The sequence below is a fragment of the Apis cerana genome, linkage group LG10 (assembly GCF_029169275.1).
Source record: "Apis cerana isolate GH-2021 linkage group LG10, AcerK_1.0, whole genome shotgun sequence".
In the NCBI taxonomy this organism is placed as follows: Eukaryota; Metazoa; Arthropoda; class Insecta; order Hymenoptera; family Apidae; genus Apis; species Apis cerana.
The window spans coordinates 5,848,250-5,864,759 of NC_083861.1; the positions used below are offsets into that span (position 1 = coordinate 5,848,250).

At 32.1% G+C, this 16,510-nt stretch overlaps 1 protein-coding gene across 1 annotated transcript; it reads right to left on the reverse strand.

The window, feature by feature from the left end:
- Window positions 1–9,664: 9,664 nt before the first annotated feature.
- On the reverse strand, window positions 9,665–10,615 carry LOC133666814 (adhesive plaque matrix protein-like). The gene has a single exon (XM_062080727.1). The coding sequence runs from the start codon at window positions 10,613–10,615 to the stop codon at window positions 9,665–9,667; it is 951 nt and encodes a 316-aa protein (XP_061936711.1).
- Between the last annotated feature and the right edge of the window lie 5,895 nt (window positions 10,616–16,510).

Genomic DNA, 16,510 nt, shown 5'->3' on the forward strand with positions numbered 1-16,510 from the left:
GCATCTTTTAAGTATAATGTAAGATAGATTTAAGATTTATTATTAAGATTTAGATTTTTATTAATTATAATTGATTATACTCGATGTAAATGATAAGATGCATGCATCTTAGATTTAGGTCTTAGTTTTTTGAATAATGTAAGATAGATATAAGATGTAAGATCGATGTAAGATCGATGTAAGATTGATGTAAGATCGATGTAAGATCGATGTAAAATAGATGTAAGATCGATGTAAAATAGATGTAAAATAGATGTAAGTTTTAATATTAAGATCTAGTATAAGTTAAATTTAAGATATCGATGGACAACGTTGGACGATGATGGATAAATCATTTACCAATTGTATCATATTTCTTTTCTACCTTTAAGATTTAGTTTATAGATAATTAATTGTATCATTTAATGTACTGCTCGATTTGTTCAATAAATTCAACCTGATGGGTCTCGATGCGTAGTCACCTCCCCGTGGGTGAGACCCGGTAATTGGCATCGCTTTTCATATTTTTCATTTAAAAGATATCTTCATTTCCATTCGAAAATTTTTCGAAAAGCGATGGCAAGCCAAGAACTACGCACACCTTCAATCTAGTCTAAAATGACTTCTTTAAATTATTTTGATTAATAAGCAATGGATTAGATTGAAGGTACTAATAAAGTCTTTTACATTCGATGTAAATGACAAGATGTGCGCATCATAGATTTAAGTATAATAAGATAGATTTAAGATTTAATATTAAGATTTAGATTTTTATTGTAATTGATTATACTCGATGGAAATGATAAGATGCATGCATCTTAGATTTAGGTCTTAGTTTTTTGAGTAATGTAAGATAGATATAAGATGTAAGATATATGTAAGATCGATGTAAGATCGATGTAAGATCGATGTAAGATCGATGTAAGATCGATGTAAGATAGATGTAAGATCGATGTAAGATAGATGTAAGATAGATGTAAGATAGATGTAAGGTTTAGTATTAAGATAGATGTAGGATTTAATATTAAGATCTAGTATAAGTTAAATTTAAGATTTCATCGATGGACAATGTTGGACGACGTTGCATCACGAAAATTAGCATACGACGATAGTTTTTTATTTTTTACAATTTCTTATATTCGATGTAAATCATAAGATGCATGCATCTTTTGATTTAAGTCCTGGTTTCTTGAATTATGTAGATAGATGTAATGTAGATATATGATGTAAGATCGATGTAAGAGAGATGTAAGGTTTAGTATTAAGGTAGATGTAAGATTTAGTATTAAGATCTAGTATAAGTTAAATTTAAGATATCATCGATGGACAACGTTGGACGACGATGGATAAATCATTTACCAATTGTATCATATTTCTTTTCTACCTTTATGATTTAATTTATATATAATTAATTGTATTATTTAATGTATTAGTCACTTTGTTCAATAAATTCAACCTGATGGGTCTCGATGCGTAGTCACCTCCCGTGGGTGAGACCCGGTAATTGGCATCGCTTTTCATATTTTTCATTTAAAAGATATCTTGATTTCCATTCGAAAATTTTTCGAAAAGCGATGGCAAGCCAAGAACTACGCACACCTTCAATCTAGTCTAAATATGATTGCTTTAAATTATTCTAATTAACTGTCTATGGACTAGATTGAAGGTATTAATAAAATCTGTACAAGGTTATTCTGGTTAATTTTTTCTTGTATTTGTATAATTTTTAAGAAAATTTTAGCAATTTTATCTTTTTCTCTTTTTTAAATAAGACCAGAATGTCTTTGAATATTAGTTAATAAACGAATATTAAATTATTATTATTAAGGACATTATTTATATCAAGTATCAAGATACTCTTCTCAACTTAAAGCGAAAAATAAGATTCTTAATTCTTTGATATATCTTTCGTTTTATTTTTCATCTCAGGTGGTTTCATGTGGTCCTTCGAATCGTTTCTTACTTTTTTCTTCAATTTATCCTCATTTCTATCTTCGTTTGTTGTTTCTTTTTTATTTATTTCAAGTTATTGTCAATCACATGTAACGCAACAGTGGCAAGAGTTGTTAGATTAGTACTTTACTTCCAGTGGTCAGTCAAAGGTCCGCGCTCTGATCGATTGGTGCTACCGAGTACTCGATCAGAGTTAGGCCTTACAGTCGAACAATGTCTTTGTTAGCCACCACAGGTGGTCGAGGATCTTCCTCGTTCCTTCCTGTGTTGCTGGGACAAATATCTTCTTCTGTTAGGCCGCTGTCGTAACTTTTGATTGATAATTGGCAAGTATCGTCTATTCAGCGATTCTCCACTGATGTAAGTCGTAACATGAGAATGACAATGATTTATAGGATATTCCTCTTTTTCAATTATTTTGTTATTTTTATCGATGACGTGTCTTACGTTTTTCTTCAATATTTATTTCTATCTCGTTTTGCTCTTCGTTTTGAACATTACAATTTTCTTTTAATTAAATAATAAATTACTTGAAAAAATTTTTCTATTTTTGCTGTAAGTTGATCAAGAAGAGTATTCTTGATATCTTGAAAATAGATTTAAGATTTAATATTAAGATTTAAATTATAATATTTGCATTGTAATTTATTATATTTCGATAAGATGCGTTTTTAGACGTAAGTCGTAGTTTTAAGTGTAATATAAGATAGATTTAAGATTTTGTATTAAGATTTAGATTTTTATTATAATTGATTATACTCGATGTAAATGATAAGATACATGTATCTTAGATTTAGGTCCTAGGCTTTAAGTATAGTATAAGATAGATTTAAGATTTAGAATTAAGACGTAATTTTAATATATTCATTGTAATTTATTATATTTCGATAAGATGCGTGCGTTTTAGACGTAAGTCCTAGTATTAAGTATAAAATAAGGTAGATTTAATATTTAATATTATGATCTAGAATAAATTAAATTAAGATTTCATCGTTGGACATCGTTGGATGGCGTTGGACGGCGTTGAATCACGATGATCAATATAGGATAATGATTTTAATTTCCTTTTTATAATTTCTTATATTCGATGTTTCAGTGGACATCAATGGACATCGATTGACATTAGTGGACAACGTTGCACGAAATTGGACAACGATGGACGACGCTGGGCGACGCTGGACGACGCTGGGCGACGATGGGCGACGCTGGGCGACGCTGGGCGACGATGGACGACGCTGGGCGACGATGGACGACGCTGGACGACGATGGGCGACGCTGGACGACGCTGGGCGACGATGGGCGACGCTGGTCGAGGCTGGACGACGATGGACGACGCTGGACAACGGTGGATGGCGTTGAATCACGATGATCAACATAGAATAATGATTTTAATATCCTTTTTATAATTTCTTATATTCGATGTTTCAGTGGACATCAATGGACATCGATGGACATCGATGAAGAAGGAAGTGACGTTGGATCGCGAAAATCTCTATAGTACAGATTTTAATTTCTTTTTTCTAATTTCTTATTTTCGATCAGTGGACATCGATGGATATCGGTGGACATCGATAGATATTGTTGAACGACGTTAGGTGATGGTGATCAACATAAGATAATGATTTTATTTTCCTTTCTATAATTTTATATATTCGTTGTATGGATGAATATTGATTGACAACGTTGGATGATATTGATTGAACGATGTTGGATCACGATAATCAGCATACGACATAGATTTTAATTTCTTTATTATAATTTCTTATATTTGATGTATCGATAGAAAACAATGGACATCGATGAACAACGTAGGACGACATTTGATCACGCTAATCAATATATAGGATTTTAATTTCCTTTTTATAATTTTTTATATAGGACGTAAATCATAAGATGCGAGTATTTTAGATTTATGTCCTAGTTTTAAATATAATATTTATTTAGGTTTTGGTATAAAAATTTAATATTTAAAATAATATAATTTAAAATGAGCATGGATGAACAACGCTGGATGCTATTGAATCACGATAATCAGCATACGACATAGATTTTAATTTCTTTATTATAATTTCTTATATTCGATGTATCGACGGACAACGATGGACATCGACCGACAACGTTGGACGATGTTAGACGATGTTTGATCACGATAATTGGTATACGACAGATGTAATTTTTTTTTACAATTTCTTGTATTCAATGTAACTATGGACAATGTTGAACGAGATTTGATCACGATAATCAACATACGATATAGCTTTTAATACGATTAGATTTCTTTTTTATAATTTGTTATATTCGACGTAAATCATAAGATGCGAGCATTTTAGACTTAACTCCTAGTTTTAAGTATAACATTTTTTAGGATAGATTTAAGATTTAATATTAAGATTTAGAATAAGTTAATTTAAGATTTCATCGATGCATATCGATGGACAACGTTGGACGACGCTGGATCACGATAATCAATATAGAATACGGATTTTGATTTCTTTTTTACAATTTCTAATATTCGATGGATAATTCTTATGACGATGGAAAATGTTAGACAGCGTTGGATCATGATGATTAACATGCGACAGAGCTTTTAATATTATTAGAATTCTTTACTATAATTTGTTATATTCGATGTATCGATTGACAACGATAGACATCTATCGACGGCGTTGGACGATATTTGATCACGATATACGTAATAAATTTTAATTTATTATAATTTCTTATATTCGATGTAAATCATAAGATGCATGCACCTTAGATTTAAGTATTAGTTTTAAGCATAATGTAAGATAGATGTAATATTTAGTATTAAGATTTATAAATAACTAATTGTATAATTTCAATTGTATTATTCAATTTCTTCAATAAATTCAACCTGATGGGTCTCGATGCGTAGTCACCTCCCCGTGGGTGGGACCCGGTAATTGGCATCGCTTTTTATATTTTTCATTTAAAAAGATATCTTCATTTCCATTCGAAAATTTTTCGAAAAGCGATGGCAAGCCAAGAACTACGCATACCTTCAATCCAGTCTAAATTGATTGCTTTTAATTATTTGATTAATTAACAATGGATTAGATTGAAGGTACTAATAAAGTCTTTTACATTCGACGTAAATGACAAGATGCGCGCATCTTTTAAGTATAATGTAAGATAGATTTAAGATTTAATATTAAGATTTAGATTTTTATTATAATTGATTATACTCGATGGAAATGATAAGATGCATGCATCTTAGATTTAGGTCTTAGTTTTTTGAGTAATGTAAGATAGATATAAGATGTAAGATATATGTAAGATATATGTAAGATATATGTAAGATATATGTAAGATATATGTAAGATATATGTAAAATATATGTAAGGTATATGTAAGATCGATGTAAGATTGATGTAAGATCGATGTAAAATAGATGTAAGATTTAGTATTAAGATCTAGTATAAGTTAAATTTAATATTTCATCAATGGACGACGTTGGACGACATTGGATCACGATAATCAGCATACGACACAATTTTTATTTTTTTATAATTTCTTATATTCGATGTAAATCATAAGATGCATGCATCTTCAATTTAGGTCCTGGTTTTTAGAATTATGTAAGATAGATATAAGGTTTAAGATAGATGTAAGAAATATGTAAGATCGATGTAAGATAGATGTAAGGTTTTGTATTAAGATAGATGTAAGTTTTAGTATTAAGATCTAGTATAAGTTAAATTTAAGATATCATCGATGGACAACGTTGGACGACGATGGATAAATCATTTACCAATTGTATCATATTTCTTTTCTACCTTTATGATTTAATTTATATATAATTAATTGTATTATTTAATGTATTAGTCACTTTGTTCAATAAATTCAATCTGATGGGTCTCGATGCGTAGTCACCTCCCCGTGGGTGAGACCCGGTAATTGGCATCGCTTTTCATATTTTTCATTTAAAAAGATATCTTCATTTCCATTCGAAAATTTTTCGAAAAGCGATGGCAAGCCAAGAACTATGCACACCTTCAATCTAGTTTAAAATGATTACTTTAAATTATTTTGATCAATTAACAATGGATTAGACTGAAGGTACTAATAAAGTCTTTTACATTCGATGTAAATGACAAGATGCGCGCATCTTAGATTTAGGTCCTAGTTTTAAGTATAGTATAAGATAGGTTTAAGATTTAGAATTAAGATTTAATTTTAATATATTCATCATAATTTATTATATTTCGATAAGATGCGTGCGTTTTAGATGTAAGCATTAAGTATAAATAAGATAGATTTAAGATTTAGTATTAAAACTTAGATTTTTATTATAATTGATTATACTCGATGTAAATGATAAGATGCATGCATCTTAGATTTAGGTTGTAGTTTTTTGAATAATGTAAGATAGATATAAGATGTAAGATATATGTAAGATATATGTATAAAATAGACCTAAGATTTAGTATTAAGATCTAGTATAAGTTAAATTTAGGATTTCATCGATGGACATCGCTGGACATCGTTGGACGACATTGGACGTCAGTGGACGACATTGGACGACATTGGACGATATTGGACGACATTAGACGACGTGAGATCACGATGATTAACATAGCATAATGATTATAATTTCCTTTTTATAATTTCTTATATTCGATGTATCGATGGATATCAATATCGTTGGGCATCGTTGGACATCGTTGGACATCGTATGATATCGTTGGAGATCGTTGAATATCGTTGCACGTCGATTGATATCGTTGGATAAAAAGAATGTAATTTCCTTTTTCTAATTTCTTATATACGATATATCAATGAACATCGTTGGACGACGTTGGATCACGATAATCAATACAGAATACGGATTTTAATTTTTTTTTTATAATTTCGTATATTCGATGTAACGATGGAAAATGTTGGACGGCGTTGGATCACGATAATCAACATACGATATAGTTTTTAATATTATTAGATTTCTTTATTATATTTTGTTATATTCGATGAATCGATGGTCAACGATGGACATAGATCGACGACGTTGGACGATCACGATGATATTTGATCACGATAATCAGTATACGACATAGATTTTAATTTCTTTTTTTATAATTTCTTACATTCGATGTAATGATGGACAATGTTGGACGGCGTTGGATCACGATAATCAACATGCGATATATTTTTAATATTATTAGATTTTTTAATTATAATTTGTTATATTCGACGTATCGATGGACAACGATGGACATCGATCGACGACGTTGGACGATGTTTAATCACGATAATCAGCACACAACATAAATTTTAATTTCTTTCATTATAATATCATATATTTGATGTAACGATGGAAAACAATGGGCATAGATAAATAACGTAGGACAATGTTGTATCACGATAATCAATATAGGATACTCATTGTAGGATTTTAATTTCTTTTCTATAATTTCTTATATTTAATGTAACGATAGTCAATGTTGGACGGCGTTGGATCACGATAATCAACATGCGATATATTTTTAATATTATTAGATTTTTTAATTATAATTTGTTATATTCGACGTATCGATGGACAACAATGGACATCGATCAACGACGTTGGACGATATTTGATCACGATAATCAGTATACGACATAGATTCTAATTTCTTTTCTTATAATTTCTTACATTCGATGTAAGATGTAACGATGGACAATGTTGGACGGCGTTGGATTATGATAATCAACATAAGATATAGCTTTTAAAATGATTAGATTTCTTCATTATAATTTGTTATATTCGACGTAAATCATAAGATGCATCTTATTGCATCTTAAATTTGCATCTTAACTTTAGGTCCTATTTTTTTGAATAATATAAGATAGATGTAAGGTAAATAAAAGATAGACGTAAGATAAATGTAAGATAGATGTATGATAAATGTAAGATTTAGTATTAGATATAATAGATGTAAGATTACAGATCTAGTATAAGTTAAACTTAAGTCTTCAACGATGGACGACGTTGGACAACGATGGATAAATCATTTACCAATTGTATCATATTTCTTTTCTACCTTTATGATTTAATTTATATATAATTAATTGTATCATTTAATGTATTAGTCACTTTGTTCAATAAATTCAACCTGATGGGTCTCGATGCGTAGTCACCTCCCCGTGGGTGAGACCCGGTAATTGGCATCGCTTTTCATATTTTTCATTTAAAAAGATATCTTGATTTCCATTCGAAAATTTTTCGAAAAGCGATGGCAAGCCAAGAACTACGCACACCTTCAATCTAGTCTAAATATGATTGCTTTAAATTATTCTAATTAACTGTCTATGGACTAGATTGAAGGTACTAATAAAATCTGTACAAGGTTATTCTGGTTAATTTTTTCTTGTATTTGTATAATTTTTTAAGAAAATTTTAGCAATTTTATCTTTTTTCTCTTTTTTTAAATAAGACCAGAATGTCTTTGAATATTAGTTAATAAACGAATATTAAATTATTATTATTAAGGACATTATTTATATCAAGTATCAAGATACTCTTCTCAACTTAAAGCGAAAAATAAGATTCTTAATTCTTTGATATATCTTTCGTTTTATTTTTCATCTCAGGTGGTTTCATGTGGTCCTTCGAATCGTTTCTTACTTTTTCTTCAATTTATCCTCATTTCTATCTTCGTTTGTTGTTTCTTTTTATTTATTTCAAGTTATTGTCAATCACATGTAACGCAACAGTGGCAAGAGTTGTTAGATTAGTACTTTACTTCCAGTGGTCAGTCAAAGGTCCGCGCTCTGATCGATTGGTACCACCGAGTACTCGATCAGAGTTAGGTCTTACGGTAGAACAATGTCTTTGTTAGCCAACACAGGTGGTCGAGGATCTTCCTCGTTCCTTCCTGTGTTGCTGGGACAAATATCTTCTTCTGTTAGGCCGCTGTCGTAACTTTTGATTGATAATTGGCAAGTATCGTCTATTCAGCGATTCTCCACTGATGTAAGTCGTAACATGAGAATGACAATGATTTATAGGATATTCCTCTTTTTCAATTATTTTGTTATTTTTATCGATGACGTGTCTTACGTTTTTCTTCAATATTTATTTCTATCTCGTTTTGCTCTTCGTTTTGAACATTACAATTTTCTTTTAATTAAATAATAAATTACTTGAAAAAATTTTTCTATTTTTGCTGTAAGTTGATCAAGAAGAGTATTCTTGATATCTTGAAAATAGATTTAAGATTTAATATTAAGATTTAAATTATAATATTAGCATTGTAATTTATTATATTTCGATAAGATGCGTTTTTAGACGTAAGTCGTAGTTTTAAGTGTAATATAAGATAGATTTAAGATTTTGTATTAAGATTTAGATTTTTATTATAATTGATTATACTCGATGTAAATGATAAGATACATGTATCTTAGATTTAGGTCCTAGGCTTTAAGTATAGTATAAGATAGATTTAAGATTTAGAATTAAGACGTAATTTTAATATATTCATTGTAATTTATTATATTTCGATAAGATGCGTGCGTTTTAGACGTAAGTCCTAGTATTAAGTATAAAATAAGGTAGATTTAATATTTAATATTATGATCTAGAATAAATTAAATTAAGATTTCATCGTTGGACATCGTTGGATGGCGTTGGACGGCGTTGAATCACGATGATCAATATAGGATAATGATTTTAATTTCCTTTTTATAATTTCTTATATTCGATGTTTCAGTAGACATCAATGGACATCGATTGACATTAATGGACAACGTTACACGAAATTGGACAACGATGGACGACGCTGGGCGACGCTGGACGACGCTGGACGACGATGGACGACGCTGGGCGACGCTGGACGACGCTGGGCGACGATGGACGACGCTGGGCGACGATGGACGACGCTGGACGACGATGGACGACGATGGACGACGCTGGGCGACGCTGGGCGACGCTGGGCGACGCTGGGCGACGCTGGGCGACGCTGGGCGACCCTGGGCGACGATGGACGACGCTGGGCGACGATGGACGACGCTGGGCGACGCTGGGCGACGATGGACGACGCTGGGCGACGCTGGGCGACGATGGACGACGCTGGGCGACGCTGGACGACGCTGGGCGACGATGGGCGACGATGGACGACGATGGACGACGATGGGCGACGATGGACGACGCTGGGCGACGATGGACGACGCTGGGCGACGATGGACGACGCTGGGCAACGATGGACAACGCTGGGCGACGATGGGCGACGATGGACGACGATGGACGACGATGGGCGACGATGGACGACGATGGACGACGATGGGCGACGCTGGGCGACGCTGGGCGACGATGGACGACGCTGGGCGACGCTGGGCGACGCTGGGCGACGCTGGGCGACGCTGGGCGACGATGGACGACGCTGGGCGACGATGGACGACGCTGGACGACGATGGACGACGCTGGGCGACGATGGACGACGATGGACGACGATGGACGACGATGGACGACCCTGGGCGACGATGGACGACGCTGGGCGACGATGGACGACGCTGGGCGACGATGGACGACGCTGGGCGACGCTGGCCGACGCTGGGCGACGCTGGACGACGCTGGGCGACGCTGGACGACCCTGGGCGACGCTGGACGACGCTGGGCGACGATGGACGACGCTGGGCGACGATGGACGACGCTGGGCGACGATGGATGGCGTTGTATCACGATTTTCATATTTTCCATTTAAAAAGATATCTTCATTTCCATTCGAAAATTCGTCGAAGAGCGATGACAAGCCAAGAACTACGCACACCTTCAATCTAGTCTAAAATGACTTCTTTAAATTATTATGATTAATTAACAATAGATTAGATTGAAGGTTTTTTTACATTTGATGTAAATGACAAGATGCGCGCATCTTAGATTTAAGTTCTAGTTTTAAGTACAATATAAGATAGATTTAAGATTTAATATTAAGACTTAGATTTTTATTATAATTGATTATACTCGATATAAATGATAAGATGCATGCATCTTTGATTTAGGTCCAGGTTTCTTGAATTATGTAAGATAGATATAAGATGTAAGATAGATATAAAAAAATATGTAAGATCGATGTAAGATAGATGTAAGGTTACTATTAATATAGATGTAAGATTTAGTATTAAGATCTAGTATAAGTTAAATTTAAGTCTTCAACGATGGACGACGTTGGACAACGATAGATAAATCATTTACCAATTTTATCATATTTCTTTTCTACCTTTAAGATTTAGTTTATAGATAATTAATTGTATTATTTAACGTACTGCTCGATTTGTTCAATAAATTCAACCTGATGGGTCTCGATGCGTAGTCACCTCCCCGTGGGTGAGACCCGGTAATTGGCATCGCTTTTCATACTTTTCATTTAAAAAGATATCTTCATTTTCATTCGAAAATTTTTCGAAAAGCGATGGCAAGCCAAGAACTACGCACACCTTCAATCTAGTCTAAAATGACTGCTTTAAATTATTTTGATTAATTAACAATAAATTAGATTGGAAGACTTTTTACGTTCGATGTAAATGACAAGATGCGCGCATCTTAGATTTAAGTTCCAGTTTTAAATGTAAGATAGATTTAAGATTTAATATTAAGACTTAGATCTTCATATTTTTATAATTTTTGATTATACTCGATGTGCATGATAAGATGCATGCATCTTAAATTTAATCCTAGAATTAAGTATAATATAAAGTAGGTTTAAGATTTAATATTAAAATCTAGAATAAGTCAATTTAAGACATCATCGATGGATATCGATGGACAACATTGAACGTCATTGGATCACATAATAAGCATACATCATACGACATAGATTTTAATTTGTAAAAAACAAATTATAAAAAAGAAATTTAACATAACAATTTAATAAAGCTTCAAGATATAAGAATAAAAGTGAACATCCTATACAAAAAGAATAAAAAAAAATTCCATGGAAGGATTGTTCAATGTAAAAATTAAAAAAAATTCCAAAAATGTTAAAACATAGAAAAAATAATTTAGCATAAATGTTAATTGAATTAGAAAAGACATATATATGAAAAATAACTGAAGGTAATTGAACTTAAACAATAATAATTATAGATTATAAGAAATGAGTATAAGAACATAAAAAGGAAATGTAACATAAAACTCAACAATAATAAACTAAAAATGATTGAATCATAAGAGAAGATTTTTCTCCAAGGAGGATAAAGTAGAGTAAGAATTAAGTATTATTGCCATCTCTTAGTGCTTTTAGAAAATATCATCTTAAAGAAATGTTTCTAGCTTGCAAGAGATGGTGCTCACGTTCAATTCTTATCTTATCTCTATTCATTTCCTCTTCGTCTATTTCTTATTCTATTTTATGTGTTTCATTATCGATCATAAAATAAACGTATAAACGAAATATCGACGAGAAATAGATTGACGCGACATCTTCGAACATTGTAAAATATGTTCTGAACCGAAAAAAGATTAGAGCTACGCCGTCTAGCGTAATATAATTTGATTACATATACAATTATTATCACTCAAGGTACAAAGAAATAAAATCTTATGCTTTATAAATTTCCCAAATTATTTTATTCGTAAATAAATTCTCCTTTCCTAAATGTATGTTATCCACCTATTTATCTACAGTATCTACTTTTCTACAATACATAACTTTATTTAATACCCTTGATTCTGCATGCACTTAATTTTAAATACACTTTTTTTTAATCAATTATACAATCTTCTGTTCCTGTAAGAAATCCTGAAACAAACTTGAATTAAAAATATAACATTAACATTTAATTTATTCTGAAAGTTTTTTTTTATGTTTCTTATCTATATAAGAATTTAAACACTTTGTTCCTAATTCAGCTTTGATTGAACATCTAACAAATTCTCTTCGTATCAACATTCATCATATTTACATTCACACTGATTGATGACACACAAATTCCAAAAAATTTGTGATACGACATAAAACCACATGTGGCAAGAGGAAAATGCAAATCAGTATATACCAATGATGGCTAATGAACAAAGTCATGTAGCTATCAAGTATCAAGCATTTGTTTATAATGAGGAAATTAAGGAATTAAGGATAGCAAAATGATCATATTGCCTTGAAAAATAGGAAATGTTGATTTGGAAAACGAATCAAAGTGGGGAAAGCGAAGCTGCTTTTTTTAACAATAAGAAGAAGAAGAACAGAACATCGTTTATAAATCCCATCTATCAAGAAAAAAGCTAAATGTTTCCTACAACCTATTCTATATTACCTAATATAAAAATTAGAATATTTATCTGATGATAAGATGTAATCCATTCCACATAATCCATTGTTGAAAGCTGAAGGAGATTTCTGAAACAAACTATAGAACAGAATTAGTGAAACAACAACAATAACAAAGGTAATTAATTTCCAACAAATGAGGATAACACATTATTATCTATCTATTTTTTCCTGTTTATTTTCTTCTATTTTTCATATTTCATATCTGTAACAAACTCAATTACTGGATTAATAATTAAAAATAATTTACACCTAGAAAAAGAAAGGAAAAATTTAATTAAAAAAACAAATTATCAAAATGTTGTTAAGCAACTCATTATTTTAAATGGGAGATATTCATCGATAAGAAAGAAATACATATTTTAACAGTATTTTCAATAACAAACGTTCTTAATAAGGGGGTGCTGAAATGAAAAAACGACGAAAAGGTAACCAGAAGGGTAACCAAAATAATTATCCACCCAATGTAAATCCGAACAAACCGTGAGTGGAATTTATTTCTATTTCGCAACACTAAAATGCTAAAATGTCAAAAGAAAACGCGAAGAGTGCTTCACTGTACTTTCAATGCAATTCTATATCAGCAAAAAAAAAGGATAAAAAAAAAAGGATAAAAGATTCGCGAAAACATATACGAAACTCTAATAAACTAATTTATGCACTCATAATTTTTTTATTATAGACGCAACACTATATAATAGCGGAAGATTGCAGCCATAGTCAGAGACTGCCGTCGTACAATCACCTTTCATACAGCTTTTTGACTGTAATAGGTGATTCAGGAACTTGATACTTCCACAGTCCAAGTGGAAGAAATATGGGCAATTTGAGCAAAAACGCAAAACTACTATAAAAAAACGCGATTATTTTTCAACGCAACACTAATTCTTCAAACGAATTTAATATAAAATTTATTATTATTTTATAAATCGAAAAAGCTACTTTAAATATCACGATATCATAAATCATAATTGCATTATAATAAAGAATAAATTCAAATATATATTAAAAAAAAAAAAAAAAGAAAATAAAAAATTGATTAATTCATAATGAAAATAATTAAACGTAACCGCGATATTCTTTTCAACGCAACGCTATAGCAAACGCGATCATCATTTTATCGCAACTCTAATTCAACCCGTTTATTAATCAATCGCAACACTAATGCAAATTCGCGATATGCCCATGATGACTGGATAAACGATAGGCCAGCATGCAAATTGGCCAAGACAATACAACATATAATACGTATTACTAAAACGAGCACAATGACAAAGTAGTAACAATGATTTCCCATTCTTTGGATCGAGACAAGATCCAAAAGATGAGAAACCATTCGTTGCAGCCCTCTTCGTGACAGTTTGTCGGGCCTCTTCGGTCTTCCTCCTTCGGGCGCAATGCCCGCTGAAACTTAAATCTAGGCTCGAGATTCACTAATCGTAAACCAAAGAAAAAAGAAAAAAAAGGACTAAATCGCGGAAGCTAAATGCACATGGACGACCAACAATTGCAATGATCGTTCTCCGTACATGCACAGAATCTCGAGCGCAACGTTCGTTTCGAAAGCAAATCACGACCGCGACCGCGAAATTCGAAAACTCGATGAGCAAAACCAGAGACGAATGGCATTGTCATCCATTCGTCTCAGTTTCGCCCTCGATTTCTCAAATTTTATTCCCTGAAACAAGTTGTCACGCGAAAACGCGCCTACCCGATCAGAGACTGTGACAACCTGCCCGGCCCTACCTACTTATAATTAAACAGACACACCAGAAGTATACTACCTATCCTACCTAGCCCTATATTTAAAAAATATGGCAAAACAGGCATACCAACACACTCATTCCACGATTCTCACACATAACACCCGGGCGCAAAAGCCTACACTAGGAAAGCGTCCCGGGACGCCTCCGACACCCGAGCTTGGCACACTACTCGCACACTCTAACTTTACGTACCTTTTCCTGAAATCGACTGACGATGGCTAGCGACCATTGCGTGAAACGCGACAAAACACGTGTATTTACATTTTAATTGTGAATATTTATGAATACGTAACGTTTTCCAAAATACTAGTCACCAGACTAAACGGTACCATTATTATAACCATTATTCTCAACCAAAATTGTACAATTATGATATTGTAATTTGATACTAAAGATTAGTAATCTTACTATTTATTACTTATTCGCAATATTTTATTACGAGTATGATTGTAAATTGCGATTGAATAGTGAAAGAAATAATAATTGAAACGACGCAATTCCACAGCCTAACCACACACACACACACAATGTGGAAAGTACGTCGTGCACGATACACTAACGCATCGTCAGTCGCTAAAAATTTGTATTAACTTATGAACTAGGTCATCATACCCATTGCCTCTCCTTCACTCAAGTAACACCTGGGCACGTGAGTGAATTCCTGGCAATGAACATGGAAAGGGTTAAACCTGAAAATCCTGAGCTAAAAAGATATTAATATATTCATTTTGTATCTAACGGGCTAATATTCTTTGACTTTGTATTATATATTTCAAATTATACAATTATATAAATTATATTATATATTTCAAATTTTTATTATCATGTTTCAAATTTTGTGTGACTCTATTTTATATTTCGTATCATTAATTAAACAAGTTCTTGAATTTTTAGCATATTAAATTTTTAATATTGAATTGAAAAAGGAATTTAGAATTCATTGTAATTTAATATAAAATATTAATAGAAATACCCTCAGACGATTCCTTCATCAGAGCATATTTTCAAAACCAAGAAGAATGATATTCAAAACTTATTGCTCTGATTCTAAAATCTGCCTGTCGCGAAATGTCTCCTTGCGCAAAATTTAATTCACATTTGTACGAGTAAAAATTGAACTTTACTATCTACCAGTGTTGTAAATCATACTGAAGTTATATGAAATTATTATATGACAAACACAATAATCAAATTGACCAAATAACTTAAAATGTTACTCTGAAGAATTTTGAATTATAGAAATTCAAATTAACAGTAACATGTATTACACTGATAATTATATAATAATAATTATTATACGTTTTATGCCAGTTATGTTCAGAAAATTACCAAACATTTTATATTAATCAAAAACGCGAAGCGTAAGAAGACTCTAGCCTGAACTAATAAATAAAACACAATAGAAATAATTGTTACTACTCGCGGGTATTTATTTATAATAATATAATATACCCGCGGTCATTGTGCTCGTGCAAAATTCTACGTATACAACCAATCACTCGTGTCGATTCGGATCTTTTATCCTACGACATGATTGAGTGACCGGAGGAA